Here is a 16,910-nt window from a genome sequence, read left to right on the forward strand (position 1 = left end):
CCTGCGCCAGGCAGCAGGCACGATGGGGCGTGGTTGGCCCAATGACACGTCGCACAAAATTGTCGCTCCATTGGGGCCGAGAGGGACATCCTCAAGGCGGAGGCCGGAGATGGCAGTCCGGTAGGCGGGTATCTCGTCGTCCACCAGTTGAGCCACCGCCAGGGCTGAATAGTCAATGCCAGGCGCCACATCCAAAACTACCTCGACGGCGGGGCGCGACAACGCGTCGGCCACCCGGTTTTCTTTCCCCTCCACGAAACGGATGGAGGTTGTGTACTCTGAAATGTACGCCAACTGACGCTGTTGTCGGGCGGACCACGGGTCTGCAACCTTCGTGAAGGCGAAAGTTAGTGGCTTGTGGTCCGTGAATGCTGTGAACGGACGTCCCTCCAGAAAGTAGCGGAAGTGACGTACCGCCTGGTACAGGGCCAGGAGCTTGGTCGGGCCAACCCTAATGTAATGGGCTGCATTGTTGCACTGTGGACCAATTGCTGCCTCCTGACATCCACCAGGAGGGAATGCGCCCGCAAAAAGTCCGCCCCGAGCAACGGTTGTGAGACGTCGGCCACGGTGAACTGCCAAGTAAAGTGGCAAGAGCCGAAGGTGATCTTCACCGTGCGCACGCCATAGGTGCGAATGCTGGTTCCATTCGCAGCGGTGAGGGCGGAACCGCGCTTCCCAGAATGAATGTCCTGCATCGAAGGAGGCAGCACGCTCAACTCTGCCCCGGTATCCACAAGAAAACGATTACCCGAAACCCGATCCCAAGCAAAAAGGCGGTGAATCTGGCCGGCCGCCGCGGGGTCTACTGGCAGCCGGCCACAGCGTTTCCCGGATACGCACATGGCAGGCGGCATCGTCGGGCTGCAGCACCCCAGCGCTGGTGGTAATAACACCAGTTCTTAACCAAGGTGTTGTCTGAAGCCTGCTGTCGTTGAAAAGCAGGTGCAGTACCTGCGGCTGCCGCCGGGGGAGCCCGTGCAGGCCTCCGGGGCGCAGGTTTGACTCCTTCCACAGCCGCCCCTCCCGACCAGGCTATTTCGGGCGCTGCCGGAGTGACGCGCAGCGTCATGACGTCATCACTGCGCGCCGCCCAAAGGGCGTCTGCACGCCTGCCGAGGGCCTGGAGATCATCAATAGACAATAGACAATAGACAATAGGTGCAGGAGTAGGCCATTCAGCCCTTCGAGCCAGCACCGCCATTCAATGCGATCATGGCTGATCACTCAATCAGTACCCCGTTCCTGCCTTCTCCCCATACCCCCTCACTCCGCTATCCTTAAGAGCTCTATCCAGCTCTCTCTTGAAAGCATCCAACGAACTGGCCTCCACTGCCTTCTGAGGCAGAGAATTCCACACCTTCACCACCCTCTGACTGAAAAAGTTCTTCCTCATCTCCGTTCTAAATGGCCGACCCCTTATTCTCAAACTGTGGCCCCTTGTTCTGGACTCCCCTAACATTGGGAACATGTTATCTGCCTCTAATGTGTCCAATCCCCTAATTATCTTATATGTTTCAATAAGATCCCCCCTCATCCTTCTAAATTCCAGTGTATACAAGCCCAATCGCTCCAGCCTTTCAACATACGACAGTCCCGCCATTCCGGGAATTAACCTAGTGAACCTACGCTGCACGCCCTCCATAGCAAGAATATCCTTCCTCAAATTTGGAGACCAAAACTGCACACAGTACTCCAGGTGCGGTCTCACCAGGGCCCGGTACAACTGTAGAAGGACCTCTTTGCTCCTATACTCAACTCCTCTTGTTACGAAGGCCAACATTCCATTGGCTTTCTTCACTGCCTGCTGTACCTGCATGCTTCCTTTCATTGACTGATGCACTAGGACACCCAGATCTCGTTGAACTCCCCCTCCTCCTAACTTGACACCATTCAGATAATAATCTGCCTTTCTATTCTTACTTCCAAAGTGAATAACCTCACACTTATCTACATTAAACTGCATCTGCCATGTATCCGCCCACTCACACAACCTGTCCAAGTCACCCTGCAGCCTTATTGCATCTTCCTCACAATTCACACTACCCCCCAACTTAGTATCATCTGCAAATTTGCTAATGGTACTTTTAATCCCTTCGTCTAAATCATTAATGTATATCGTAAATAGCTGGGGTCCCAGCACCGAACCTTGCGGTACCCCACTGGTCACTGCCTGCCATTCCGAAAGGGACCCATTTATCCCCACTCTTTGCTTTCTGTCTGTCAACCAATTTTCTATCCATGTCAGTACCCTACCCCCAATACCATGTGCCCTAATTTTGCCCACTAATCTCCTATGTGGGACCTTGTCGAAGGCTTTCTGAAAGTCGAGGTACACCACATCCACTGACTCTCCCTTGTCAATTTTCCTAGTTACATCCTCAAAAAATTCCAGTAGATTTGTCAAGCATGATTTCCCCTTCGTAAATCCATGCTGACTCGGAATGATCCCGTTACTGCTATCCAAATGCTCAGCAATTTCGTCTTTTATAATTGACTCCAGCATCTTCCCCACCACTGATGTCAGACTAACTGGTCTATAATTCCCCGTTTTCTCTCTCCCTCCTTTCTTAAAAAGTGGGATAACATTTGCTATCCTCCAATCCACAGGAACTGATCCTGAATCTATAGAACATTGAAAAATGATCTCCAATGCTTCCACTATTTCTAGAGCCACCTCCTTAAGTACTCTGGGATGCAGACCATCAGGCCCTGGGGATTTATCAGCCTTCAGTCCCATCAGTCTACCCAAAACCATTTCCTGCCTAATGTGGATTTCCTTCAGTTCCTCCATCACCCTAGGTTCTCCGGCCCCTAGAACATTTGGGAGATTGTGTGTATCTTCCTCAGTGAAGACAGATCCAAAGTAACGGTTTAACTCGTCTGCCATTTCTTTGTTCCCCATAATAAATTCCCCTGCTTCTGTCTTCAAGGGACCCACATTTGCCTTGACTATTTTTTTCCTCTTCACGTACCTAAAAAAACTTTTGCTATCTTCCTTTATATTATTGGCTAGTTTACCCTCGTACCTCATCTTTTCTCCCCGTATTGCCTTTTTAGTTAACTTTTGTTGCTCTTTAAAAGAGTCCCAATCCTCTGTCTTCCCACTCTTCTTTGCTATGTTATACTTCCTCTCCTTAATTTTTATGCTGTCCCTGACTTCCCTCGTCAGCCACAGGTGTCTCTTACTCCCCTTAGAGTCTTTCCACCTCTTTGGAATAAATTGATCCTGCAACCTCTGCATTATTCCCAGGAATACCTGCCATTGCTGTTCTACCGTCTTCCCTGCTAGGGCCTCCTTCCAATCAATTTTGGCCAGCTCCCGCCTCATGCCTCTGTAATCCCCTTTGCTATACTGTAATACCGACACTTCCGATTTTCCCTTCTGCCTTTCCATTTGCAGAGTAAAACTTATCATGTTGTGATCACTGCCTCCTAATGGCTCTTTTACCTCTAGTCCCCTTATCAGATCAGGATCATTACACAACACTAAATCCAGAATTGCCTTCTCCCTGGTAGGCTCCAGTACAAGCTGTTCTAAGAATCCATCTCGAAGGCACTCTACAAACTCTCTTTCCTGGGGTCCATTTCCAACCTGATTTTCCCAGTCTACCTGCATGTTGAAATCTCCCATAACCACAGTAGCATTACATTTTTGACACGCCAATTTTATCTCCTGATTCAACTTGCACCCTATGTCGAGGCTACTGTTTGGGGGCCTATAGATAACTCCCATTAGGGTCTTTTTACCCTTACAATTTCTCATTTCTATCCATACTGATTCAACATCTCCTGATTCTATGTCACCCCTTGCAAGGGAATGAATATCATTCCTTACCATCAGAGCAACCCCACCCCCTCTGCCCACCTGTCTGTCTTTTCTATACGTTGTGTACCCCTGGATATTCAGTTCCCAGCCCTGGTCCTCTTGTAACCATGTCTCAGTGATCCCTACAACATCATACTTGCCCATGACTAACTGAGCCTCAAGCTCATCCACTTTATTTTTTATACTACGCGCATTTAAGTACAACACTTTAACTTCTGTATTTACCTCCTCTCTCACATCGTTCACAATTGGCCCTGCCCTTAATTTCTTTTCCGCTCTAGAACTTCTGTTCCCATTCTTCCGAGAGTCTTTTGCAATATCTCCTGTATTCCCTTTTACCTCATCTTCATATTCACAATTTGTTAACCCCTCCCCCCCACTACTTAGTTTAAAGCCACAGGTGTCACACTAGCAAACCTGCCTGCCAGAATGTTTGTCCCCCTGCTGTTAAGATGCAACCCGTCCCTTTTGTACAAGTCACCCCTAGCCCAGAAGAGATCCCAGTGGTCCAGAAATCGAAATCCCTGCTCTCTGCACCAGCCCCTCAGCCATAAATTCATACCCTCTATCTCTCTGTTCCTGGCCTCACCAGCACGAGGTACCGGTAGCAGTCCAGAGATAACCACCTTCGACGTCCTACTTCTCAGTGCTTTTCCCAACTCTCTAAACTCCCGCTGTAGCACCTCCTTCCTCTTCCGCCCGACGTCATTCGTGCCCACGTGCACAACGACTTCAGGTTGATCGCCTTCCCTCACTAGGATTTTCTGAAGCCGGTCTGTGATGTGTTGAACCCTGGCACCAGGGAGGCAACAGACCATCCTCAAGTCCCTCCTGCTGCCACAGAATCTTCTGTCCGTCCCTCGGACTATGGAGTCACCGACCACTACGGCTCTTCCAGACTTCGGTCTCCCCTGTCGAGTATCCTTGCCAACAGGTCCGCCACTCGGACTGGAAACGTCTTCTGCCCCGACAGTTCCCAAGAGGGTATACCTATTTGCAATAGGCACAGCCACTGGGGTCTCCTGTAGTCCACGTCCACGTCCACTCCCCCCTGAAACAGTCTCCCACCTTCGCTCGACCTGGACCCTTGGCGTGACAGCCTCACAATAGGTCCTGTCGAGGAAACTCTCGCATTCTCGGATGGCCCTGAGGCCCTTCACTGAGCTGCATGCGAATGTCGGACGGCAGTAAGTGGAGAAATACATAGTCAAAAAGAAGGCAAGGTTTGTGACCGTCCAGCAACGCGAGCATGTCACTAAGCAGCGCGGATGGGCGCCGGTCGCCCAGGGGAGGCATTTGGAGGATTCTTTTAGCCCGCTCCATTCTCGGGAGCCGGTAAGTTTCCAGCAATAGATCTTTAAGCGCCTTGTATTTACCTTGGGTCGGTAGGTCGGCGAGGAACTCGGTTACCCGCTGGACCGTGTCCTGGTCCAGGGCTCCAACCAGGTAGAAAAACCGTGTATCATCCGACCGGATGGATTTGAGCTGGAAATATACCTCAGCTTGCTGGAACCAGACGTGGGGTCGGTGGGTCCAAAAGGTAGGGAGGGCTACAGAAATTGCCCCGATAGCCGGTGTAGCGCCCTCGGACAGCGAGGCGAAGGCTGAGCCCCATGTCTTGTCCATTTTTCTATAATGGACCGTTCGGGGTCACCAATGTAGTGGGCCAAGTAGGCCAAAATAACGACAAGTAGGCAAGGTTAACGAAAGCGTGTTTACTGTATCTCTGGAACTCCAAAAGGGGATGAGAGTCATGCGGTCCTTGACCTTTATACTCCCGGCCGAAGTCCGTCTCCTTGGCTCGACCCATTCCCGTGCTGAGGGGTCGTGAGTGGTATGGCCCGACCCTCGGGAGCCGCCACACCTGTTCATTAAATGGCAGAACCATTAGGAGCACTGATGTACAGAAGGATTTTGAGAGACAAGTCCAAAGGTCCCTAAAAGTGGCAACACGGTCACTAGGGTGGTAAAGAAGGCATGCTTGCCTTCAGTGGTTCCTGGAATTAATTATAAGAGTCAGCAAGTCATGCTGTAGATGGCTGGAGCTTTGGTTATGTCACATTTCAAATATTGCATGCATTTCTTTTAGAGGGAAGAATGTGGAAACTTTAAAGAGAGGGCAGTTGTTCACCAGTTTGTTGCCAGGATTAGAGGTTATTACCTATAAGGAGAGCATGGAAAACGAGGACTGGTTTCTCTGGAGCTTCAGAAGCTGAGGGGGACCAGCTAGAACATTATAAAGTTATAAGCAGCACAGATATGGCAAAGATCGACACAAAATGCTGGAGTAGCTCAGCGGGTTCGACAGCATCTCTGGAGAAAAGGAAGAGGTGACGTTTTGGGTTGAGACCCTTCTTTAGACTGAGAGTCAGGAGAAAGGGAAACTAGAGATATAGACGGTGATATAGAGAGATATAGAAGAAATGAATGAAAGATATGCAAAAAAAATAACAATGATAAAGGAGATAGGCCATTGTTAACTGTGGTATGGCAAACTGACAGTTTTGCATGGTAAAAACATCAGACTGGAGGGCATTGCTTCAAGGTGAAAGGGGGAATGTTTAAAGGAGATGTGTGGAGCAAGTTCATCCATTACAGCAGAGTGGCTGTTGCCTGGAACATGCTTCCTGGGATGATAGAGCAAGCAGACATGTGGGGGAAGGAACTGCAGATGCTGGCTTCCACTGGTGAGAGATACAAAATGCCACAGTAACTCAGCGGGTCAGGCAGCATCTCTGGAGAAAAGGAACAGGTGACTTTTCTGGTCGAGACCCTTCAGACTAAGCAAACGTGATAGTTTAAGAAGCATTTAAACGGATACATGAACATAAAGGAAATGGAGGGATTTGGATCACGTGCAGGCAGATTGTCAAGTGTTGACACAAGGACTTGATTTTGTTGATATCCACCCTGATGTGATCTCCATATCCAGGAAAGGATGGCGTTACCTTCGAGGCTGGAATTTAGAAGGATGAGAGGGGATCTTATCGAAACATATAAGATTATTAAGGGGTTGGACAGGTTAGAGGCAGGAAACATGTTCCCAATGTTGGGGGAGTCCAGAACAAGGGGCCACAGTTTAAGAATAAGGGGTAGGCCATTTAGAACTGAGATGAGGAAAAACTTTTTCAGTCAGAGAGTTGTGAATCTGTGGAATTCTCTGCCTCAGAAGGCAGTGGAGGCCAATTCTCTGAATGCATTCAAGAGAGAGCTAGATAGAGCTCTTAAGGATAGCGGAGTCAGGGGGTATGGGGAGAAGGCAGAAACGGGGTACTGATTGAGAATGATCAGCCATGATCACATTGAATGGCGGTGCTGGCTCGAAGGGCCGAATAGCCTCCTCCTGCACCTATTATCTATTGTCTATTGAGGCTGGGGTGAGCAGACCAATCCCTGATGATGACAGAGATGTCCCCTGAGGTGAGGGATCTCAGTGAAAGGAAAAGAATGCTGAGGTGAATTTACAGCAGAGGTGCAGGGCGGCTGTTTCCCTGAGTGGAGACTTTAAAACTGAGGGCACAGTCCCAGGAGAACCGACCATTCTTCGAGGCTGCATTGAGAATTCATTTCTTTGGAGGATTTTGAATCTTTGGAATTTCCTGCCCCAAAGGGTGGTGAATCTGTCGCAGAAGGCTCTGGCGGCTGTCAATAGGGTGGTGAATCTGTCGCAGAAGGCTCTGGCGGCTGTCAATAGATATCTTGAAGGAAGAGATAGATAGATTCTTGATTAATACAGGTGTCAGGGGTGATGAGGAGAAGGCAGGAGAATGGGGTTAAGAGTGAACGATAGATCAGCCATGATTGGATGGTGGAGTAGACTTGATGGGCCGAATGGACCTAATTCTGCTCCTATCACTAATGAACTTATGAAACGATTGAGAATTCTTGGTTAATGAGAACGCTTAAGGTTGAGATCAATAGATCGACAATCAGGTCTTCCACAGTTGTTAATGCCTATTTTGCACTTCTGCTCACCTCCCCTCCAACCCCCATAAACTGCTCCTGCTTGGTCTACCTCATTGGTTGGCGTGGGGACCTGTTCACTTCATCAGTTCAAGAAGGGCTTATAGAGTGGGAGAACGGCAGACGCACACAAGGCAGACGGAAATCTTACCGAGGACATTGACAAACGCATTTGCCAACAAGTATCCGTGCACATTCGAAGCGTTGCACTGGTAGACGGCACTGGATGAGACCTGGACCTTGGTGAAGCTGATGGTGTCGTCCATTATTTTCCTGCTGATATCACTTGGGGCATCTGTCAAACACAAAGAAGTCAGCATTCCCCGCCAGAGCTTTCACAGCAAACAAAAATCATTCAGACAGACCTCATACTCACTATCAATGGGAAAACTGTTGACCATCCAAGTGATGGCGGGCTTTGGGTTGCCGTTAGCTCTGCAGATTAGTCTCCCATCTTCCCCTGGAGCCAGGACCAGGTTCTTTGGCTCATTGATCCAGTACGGTGCGGCTGCGGAAAAGCAAATTGCAGTCAGAGCCTTGCCACCCATGGACAGCCGGCAACCCTCGCACTTATTGCTCAGCAGCACGGTGGCACAGCGGTAGAGTTGCTGCCTCATAGCACTAGAGATCCAGGTTCGATCCTGACTACGGGTGCTGTCCGTATGGAGTTTGCTGGTTCTCCCTATGACCGGGTGGATTTTTCCGGGTGCTCCAGTTTCTTCCCACACTCCAAAGACGTACAGGTTTATAGGGTAATTGTCTTCAGTAAAAAAATGTAAATTGTCTCTCGTGTGTAGGATAGTGTTAGTGTATGGGGATCGCCGGTCGGCACGGACACAATGGGCCGAAGGGCCTGTTTCCACCCTGTACCTGTAAAACTAAACTAAAGATCCGCCATGATTGAAGGGTGGACAAGACTCGATGGGCCAAATAGCCTAATTCTACTCCTATGACTTATGAATTTATGGAACTTATCCTGACCAATATTAACGATGACAAATTAACTGATTATTGAGCTCACCATCACATGTTAACAGAAGACCATGTTTGTCTCGTTGATGGTCCTTGGATATTATCACACTAAAGTGTTTCAAGATCGGAGAAAAGAAATAAAAGTTTAATTCTGTCATTCTTTCCTTTGCAGATAAATACCCTTTTCGCTTGGTCCAGTGTACATAGTACAATCTCCTGTGTGACAAATGGGTTCTTGATTAGTATGGGTGTCAGGGGTTACGGGGAGAAGGCAGGAGAATGGGGTTGAGGGAGAGATGTAGACCAGCCATGATTGAATGGCGGAGTAGACTTGATGGGCCGAATGGCCTAATTTTTACTCCTCTCACTTATGAACTTGTGAATTATTACAGCGCGTGGAGCCAAACCTTTGACGTTCACTGTGATGACATGTGAACTGGTTCCCAAGTAATTCTTCGCAGTGCATCGGTATTTCCCTGCGTCTGCCTCCGATACGTGAATGATTTTCAGGGTCTTCTTAAAATTGATCTCAAAGACTCTGTGAGCAGGCAGCTCTCCCCCTTCTTTAGTCCAAGAGATCACTGGAGTTGGCCTGGAATGGAATAGACGAACCTCAGGTGAAAATGTCTTTAACAAGGTCATAAATGTTCATTAAAAAAATATATCAGTCCTAGGAGAATAAACAGGTTCTACGGGGAAATGTGAATGGAAAATTTCTCTACCCTACAGGACAGTGGTGAGTGAACATAGCACAGGACTATGTCCTGTTTCTCAGATCTGGTGTTCATCAGATTTCTATTTTGCCCCTTGAATGGACATGAAACATAGAAAATAGGTGCAGGAGTAGGCCATTCGGCCCTTCGAGCCTGCACCGCCATTCAATATGATCATGGCTGGTCATCCAGCTCAGTAACCTGTACCTGCCTTCTCTCCATACCCCCTGATCCCTTTAGCCACAAGGGCCACATCTAACTCCCTCTTAAATATAGCCAATGAACTGGCCTCAACTACCTTCTGTGGCAGAGAATTCCACAGACTCACCACTCTCTGTGTGAAGAAATGTTTCCTCATCTCGGTCCTAAAAGACTTCCCCCTTATCCTTAAGCTGTGACCCCTGGTTCTGGACTTCCCAAACATCGGGAACAATCTTCTCGCATCTAGCCTCTCCAACCCCTTAAGAATTTTATATGTTTCTATAAGATCCCCCCTCAGTCTTCTAAATTCCAGCGAGTTTAAGCCTAGTCTACCCAGTCTTTCTTCATATGAAAGTCCTGCCATCCCAGGGATCAATCTGGTGAACATTGCTGGACATTACGTGAAGAGCAGGAGACTTCAACCTGGTGCTCTGACCAAACGTTATCCATCAACCAACATCACTGAAGGAATTATTCACCTGGCAACTATCTCATCGTGATATTACAGATGTCGCAGTCCACAAGTCAGCTGTTCATGCAAAGGGTCAGCGTGGCATCTTTGCTCATGTGCTCTATGCTTCCATTATAAAGCCTAGGATCCCATGTACTTCCTTGCACACTTTCTCAACCTGTCCTGCCTGTCTCAATGAACTGTGCACATGTGTAACTCTTTACTGTTCCTGTAGCCTTTATAAAATTGTGTCCTGTAGTTTATATTGTCTCTTTTCATTCTTCCCTCCAAAAATCAACGCTTCACAAAGAGCGGCACAGTGGCGCAGCGGTAGAGTTGCTGCCTTACGGCACCTGAGACCCGGGTTCGATCCTGACTACGGGTGCTGTCTGTACGGAGTTTGTACGTTCTCCCCGGGACCTGCGTGGTTTTTCTCTGGGATCAACCGGTTTCCTCCCAGACTCCAAAGACGTACAGGTTTGTATGTTAATTGGCTTGCTATAATTGTAAATGGTCCCTAGTGGGTGTAGGATAGTGATAGTGTTCGTGTGCAGGGATCGCTGGTCAGCGCGGACTTGGTGGGTCAAAGAGCCTATTTCCGCACTGTATCTCTAAACTAAACTAAACTAAACAACTATCAACATTAAATTTAATCTGGCATATTGCCGCTCATTCCACCAGCTCCGTTGGGCCTGTCTTATTTCCCACCACCAAGCCCTGCATTGACAAGTTTTTTTGGGGTCAAAAAAGTTCAGTTGGAGGAAGTTTTCATGGACACCTTTCAGAAACTCCTCCACTCCTTTGCCTGATATATTATTGCTAGCCGAGTCTATGTTTGCACAGTTGGGGTTCCCTGTTATCACTATCTAATGAATTTTGCATATCTGCAACTCCAATGCAAATTTACTCAACATCCAAGTTGGCAACCTATAGTTTCATGCCAGAGGTTAATGGAATGTTTTTTTAATAAAATTCCAAACAGATCTATTCTGAGCTTGATTGCTCCAGGACCTGTTCTCTCTTCAGGACTGCTGAATTTTCCTTAATCAATACCTCTCCTCACACCTCCTCTGTAAGAACATCTTAATTCCACGAATATCCGGAACCCATCCCTGCCCTCATTTAGCCAGACCTCTGATTTTTCTTAACATCATAATTTCACATGATTAATTGTGCATGCAGGTCATCAAACGTATTTAAATTACATCTTGTATTTACATGTACACACCACAGACCTATCCAAAAACTTTTTGTATTCTCTCTTTATCTGATTCTCCCTAAAATCTTCCTCTGGTGCTATTTTACTCTGACGATTGTTTTTCCACCTATTTTCCCCTTTTCAGCACGACCTTCCTGTACCTGTTCCCCACTAAATCCATGTTAACCTCTCTGTGACCCTTGTCTTCCTTCTGATGAGGTTTAACCATCAGACCAGTACAAGGCCCATCCTCCTCAGAACTGGCTTTCGTAACCCCAAAGAACATTATTCTTTGGTGGTGGGGAAGAAGGATGTGGGACCAACACTGTCTTTAAACGCTCAAGAAAGGTCTCGACCCAAAACTTCACCTATTCCTTTTCTCCAGAGATGCTGTCTGACCCGCTGAGTTACTGTAGCACTTTGTGTCTATCTTCCCATATGAGCACTTGGATAGATACATGGATAGGAAAGGTTTTGAGGGACATGAGCCAAATGTGGGCAAATGGAACTAGCTCCTATGGGGTATCTTGGTCGGCATGGATGAATTTAGCCAAAGGGTCTGTTTCTATACAGTATGACTAATATAAAGCCCTCCCTTGTAGAGAATCTCATGTTCTCACATGACATAGAGACCATTTAGTCTATTGAGTTTAAGAGGACTCTCAGAACTACCTCCACAATCCAAAGGTGTCCCGAAGAGGAATTGATGTACTCTCTCCTCTGAAAGAGGCAACGTAAGGAGAACAAGTCACCCTCAAAAGGGTCAGGTCAACTTACAGGCCTTCAGCAATGCACTCCAAGTACAGGGTTTGTCCTCTCAGCACGGTCTTCCTGCTGCTTGCACCCTTGGGTGTGAGGATTCTGGGCTTTCGCTCGCCCACAAGGCTGTCTGCAAGAGCAAAAACCACTGGCAGATCAATCAATCCAAATTAAACAGTGAGCGCTCAATGCTGAAATGCAGGAATCAAAGGTAGACTGCAGGCAAAATGATCCCAAAACTGCTTTAGGCAGTATCGGTGTATTAGTACTGATCAGAGGAGGTTAAGCATGGACAATGAACGCACATTCAGGGTCACCAGCCCTTCAGGTTAGGCTTAGAGTCGTCAAGAACTGAAGATTCATCTCCAAGATGCAGGGAGGTGGTGGTGATGAAGGAGGTAGGAGCAGCACTATCTTTAAACACATTCCCTCGTTAAAATTTGGGGACAAAGTGTTAATTACTTGGGTTTATCCAGAGCAGCACATTGGACGGGGACATTTAGCAAGTATGTCCCTCTTGCGTTGTGTCTTCACATCTCAGTACACCACTCGCACACTGCCTCAGTCAACCCATCACCTGCCCTACTCCATCCTGACACCTTGACAATATTCCCCTCATCCTCTCTCCCCCCCCCCCCCCCCCCACCCCTACCCCCAACCTCCGAGTTCCAGCCCTAACCTCTTAACCCATCCCCATCCGGCCCCACTCCCAATCTCTGCCCCACTGATCAATCCTTCGAGGTCCGCGGTGGGCATCTCGATCTGCACCCCTTGACTACTTTAACCGCCAATGACCAAAGTCTCGGCCCTGTCTCCCCACATGATGCCATTTCTTTCCAACTGTCCTTCAAGGGATGACCGATATTGGACACATTACAAGGCCAAGTAAGACATTGCCTGCCCCTTTCCCAACAAGCCGCAACTATGGAGCAGCACACGGCTGCTTGCCCACCCCCCTCAATGAAGACACTCCACTACTGTTGCTCTCTGAGCAAGCAGAAGAGAGGCAGTAAGTTAAACTAATAAACTGGCTTATTAAACAAAAGAACTTGCACAAAGACAGGCATCGTCTCTCATCCACATGCCTGCTATGTGTCGATCAATGGGCACCTTATTTGCAAACAGACAAACTTCATGGTGCCTTCTCCCAAAATACTTTTAGCAACTGATCACAAGTCACACTCTCCTCCATCATAACTCAAACGATGGACACGGTGTGTGATGAGTCACTACCTCCTGGGTTTAATGAGGTCGTCTATCATCCTCTCATCGTGTATTCAACTCTGCGGTGACAGATCTTTGTGGTGATATTGTGACGCCTTGTCTTGACCGACTTCAGCATCGTCTCAGCCCCAACTGCTAGACTGCACCAATTCCAAATACAGGTGAAGCATCTTACGAGATCGCTGCAATTAAATCTACGTCAGTTGGATGTTTGAGAGAACTGCATCGCAATGTGAAGTCAGATGTACGGGTTTGTAGGATCGTTGGTTTTGGTATCAATGTCAAATTGGCTCTAGTGTGTGTAGGGTGGTGTTAATGTGTCTGGTCGGTGGGTCGAAGGGCCTGTTTCCATGCTGTATCTCTAAACTAAACTAAACAAAAAAGTTCCAAAGCTCACCTGAAGGATATTACCGAGATACGGACTCGGCCCTGAAAAGAACAGCAGACTGCAACAGGCTGGAAACATGTGCCAGCGTTGGAGATGATCAACAAAGAGAAAGACTGGGGAGATAAACTCTTGTCCTCATCAGCAACAGAAGGGGGAGGAAAAGGTTCAGGGTCCACAGTGAGTCAAAGTGGGAGTCAGGGTACAGATTGTGTGGAAACAGAGACATCTGACGGAGCAACCAAAGTTGAGATTGCTCATGGCATCGAGTAATAGACCACATACGATATCTAATGGCGGTGATGGACAAGACTGTTGTGTGTTATGCAGAGAGCTCTTCAATGGGAGAGCATCAATTCCCCACAGTGAAGACAGGGATTAGAAACCGTTACATAACGTACTCATAGTTATGAAAGGGAATTGTATTGAGGCAAGTATTGGAAAAATAGGATGGGACACCCAATGTGTGAGGCTTATCTGGAGAAGCAATCCAGAAGAGCTGGACCAGGAGTGGATAATTACAGTTAGCTGCAACAAGTTCAACGAACAGAGATACCAAGGGGTTGAGTGAATTTATAGCAATATATTAATTTAAACAGTGAATTGAATATACATGTTCCCTTGTGTAAATGCTATATTAGATTGTGTGGATTTATTTGTAGAAATAAAGAACTGCAGATGGTTTACCAAGAAAAGAGACAAAATGCTGGAGTAACTCATCGGATCAGCCAGAATCCCAGGGGAACATGGATGGGTGACGTTTCCGGTCGGGACCTTTGTTCAGAATGATTGCAGGGATGGGGGGGGGGGGAAAGCAAGCTGCACAAAATGCTGGAGTAACTCAGCGGGACAAGCAGCATCTCTGGAGAGAAGGAATGGGTGACATTTTGGGTCTCGACCATTCCTTCTCTCCAGAGATTCTGCCTGTCTCGCTGAGTTACTCCAGCATGTTGTGTCTATCGTCGGTGTAAACCTGCATTTGCAGTTCCTTCCTACACAGAGTATGGATTTATTTCCTTTTTAGGGTAGGTTTGCTGTGTGTAGAAGAGGTGCAGTAAGTAAGAATGACATTGATCTGGTGCATTTAACGAATAAACGTTCTTGACGCTTTGCTCTTTTCAGAAACCGTCTGTATCGCATGCAATGACCCTTGACTTATTGTTTTATTCTGACATGGCAGTCTGGCTGAGAGCTACTGCCTTCTGCAACGGGCTAGGTTTGTAGCTCTGCCGCTGTCTATTTATTTATGCAAACAACAAAGCAATAAAAATGCAGACGGTGCAACAGGGCAAATGTTCTTCAGCTCCGGTGACTTGACAATGACAGTTTGCTAGCAATTAAGTTTAATTACTCTGTCATGTTGTCTGCAGAGGTTCCAGATAAAAGTCAGAGAGTGGTGAAGGTGTGGAATTCTCTGCCTCAGAAGGCAGTGGAGGCCAGTTCGTTGGATGCTTTCAAGAGAGAGCTGGATAGAGCTCTTAAGGATAGCGGAGTGAGGGGGTATGGGGAGAAGGCAGGAACGGGGTACTGATTGAGAGTGATCAGCCATGATCGCATTGAATGGCGGTGCTGGCTCGAAGGGCTGAATTGCCTACTCCTGCACCTATTGTCTATTGTCTATTGTCTAAAATGAAGCATCCTCTCACTCTCCTTCCAGCCTCGGTGCTCTGCTTAGCGTTGCGTTCAAGGGTGGGGTTGTTGTGGGATGGGGTAAAGCCCGTACAAAATCAATAGGCGGTGCAAAAAAGGAGCACAAAGTGCTGGAGTAACTCTGCAGGTCTGGCAGCATCCCTGGAGAACAAAGATAGGTGACATTTTGGCTTGGGAACCTTGTTCAGCCTGATTGTGTGGGGAGGGGTGGGGTATTGAAGAAAGCTGGAAGAGAGGACAAAGCGTGGCAGGTAATAGGTGAACGCAGTGAGTTGGGGGGAGGGGGGGGGGGGGGTGTTATAGGCAGAAGGTTGGACAAAGGCCAGAGATGAAAGTGCACCAAAGGCCAGAGATGAAAGATCATTGTACCACCGTTGAACATTGGTGTTCTAGGAAATCACAGAATCATTGGTCAGAGCTCAACTTCCTGAAGCCAAGCCACAGCCGGAGGGCAATTGGAGAACAAGGAGCTGAAGGCATCGATTGGCAGCGCTGCTCAATGTTTCGCATCCGAACAAAGCTTAAAAACAACTAAGCAGCCGAGGTGACACCTCCCCTTTCTTCCCTATTCCATCTGGGGCCAGGGCATCCGACACTCATAACCTGCACTGATATCACATGTACCTTGCCCACAATGATAAAGCCTCCTCCGCCAACTTACCTTGAGATAGCTGTCAATGTGGTCGTGACAGGCCCCCAACTCACTGTTTTAACTCAGCTTCGCTCTCTGCAGATGCTGCCTGACCACTCTCAATCCTTTAACTGCCGCCAGGTCAAAGGTCCAAGGTCTGACCACCGATTCAACTCCGAATAACTCCAAATCTCAGGCCATTGATGGAGGCCGCAAACTCTACCTTCACTCGCGTCAGCGACCAACCCCTTCACTCCCTGGCTCCAATCCTTTATCTACAAGAGCCTGCCCTCTGCCCATCCTCCCGGCCCCCAGACCAGTCCTCAGTCCCAGGCGCCGTCATCTCATCACCTTCCTCAGTTCCTGAGGCCCAGCACTGTCAGGGTCAGACCAAGGGTCAGCTGCCTCGGCCCATGTCATATCTCATGAGCCCACACCATGAACACTGCCAATCTATTTGGCTACAGAGAGAGGCCTTCGTTGCTGACATCAATCCTGGTGCCTTTGGGCACATTTTGGGAGTATTGATCAGTGATCAGCTTTGGGCAAGCTACCCGAATCCTGTCCATCTGATAACAGACATTGAGAGCAACAATGGACCTCATATACAAACATAAGTGTCTGGAGGCTGCACTATGGCCAAGCCAACTTTGAATCCAATCTACCAAGTCATTGTGGATCTCGCATGCCTTCATCTTCTGGAGCAGTTGACCACGAGGGATTTTGTTGGATGTTTGACAGAGGTCCATGTAGACAACACCCACTGCCCCGTTCTTCGCAGTCATCTTCCACACCTCCTCAAAAACCCAATCAAGTTACACGGGTTTCACTGTCTCTGATAGTTTATAGAGGGATATACATTTGCACGAAAGAGCTGTTACTGTGTTAGCCCGAGAACAAGCACCAAGTTAATGTGATCACTAGGATTATTGCT

General features: G+C 48.0%; 1 protein-coding gene across 8 annotated transcripts in view; it reads right to left on the reverse strand.

Annotated features, from left to right (window-relative positions):
* The window catches only part of LOC144603566 (neuronal cell adhesion molecule-like), a 352,237-nt gene that overhangs the window by 77,857 nt on the left and 257,470 nt on the right, over positions 1–16,910 (reverse strand). For all 8 annotated transcript variants that reach the window (XM_078416960.1, XM_078416961.1, XM_078416962.1 and 5 more), the window contains 4 exons: positions 12,105–12,216; positions 9,172–9,356; positions 8,169–8,300; positions 7,944–8,087 (listed from right to left, as the gene is read on the reverse strand). In XM_078416960.1, the coding sequence (XP_078273086.1) occupies positions 7,944–8,087; positions 8,169–8,300; positions 9,172–9,356; positions 12,105–12,216 (573 nt within the window). The remainder of the gene's footprint in view (positions 1–7,943; positions 8,088–8,168; positions 8,301–9,171; positions 9,357–12,104; positions 12,217–16,910) is intronic.

This window comes from Rhinoraja longicauda, chromosome 20 (genome assembly GCF_053455715.1).
Source record: "Rhinoraja longicauda isolate Sanriku21f chromosome 20, sRhiLon1.1, whole genome shotgun sequence".
Classification (NCBI taxonomy): Eukaryota; Metazoa; Chordata; class Chondrichthyes; order Rajiformes; family Arhynchobatidae; genus Rhinoraja; species Rhinoraja longicauda.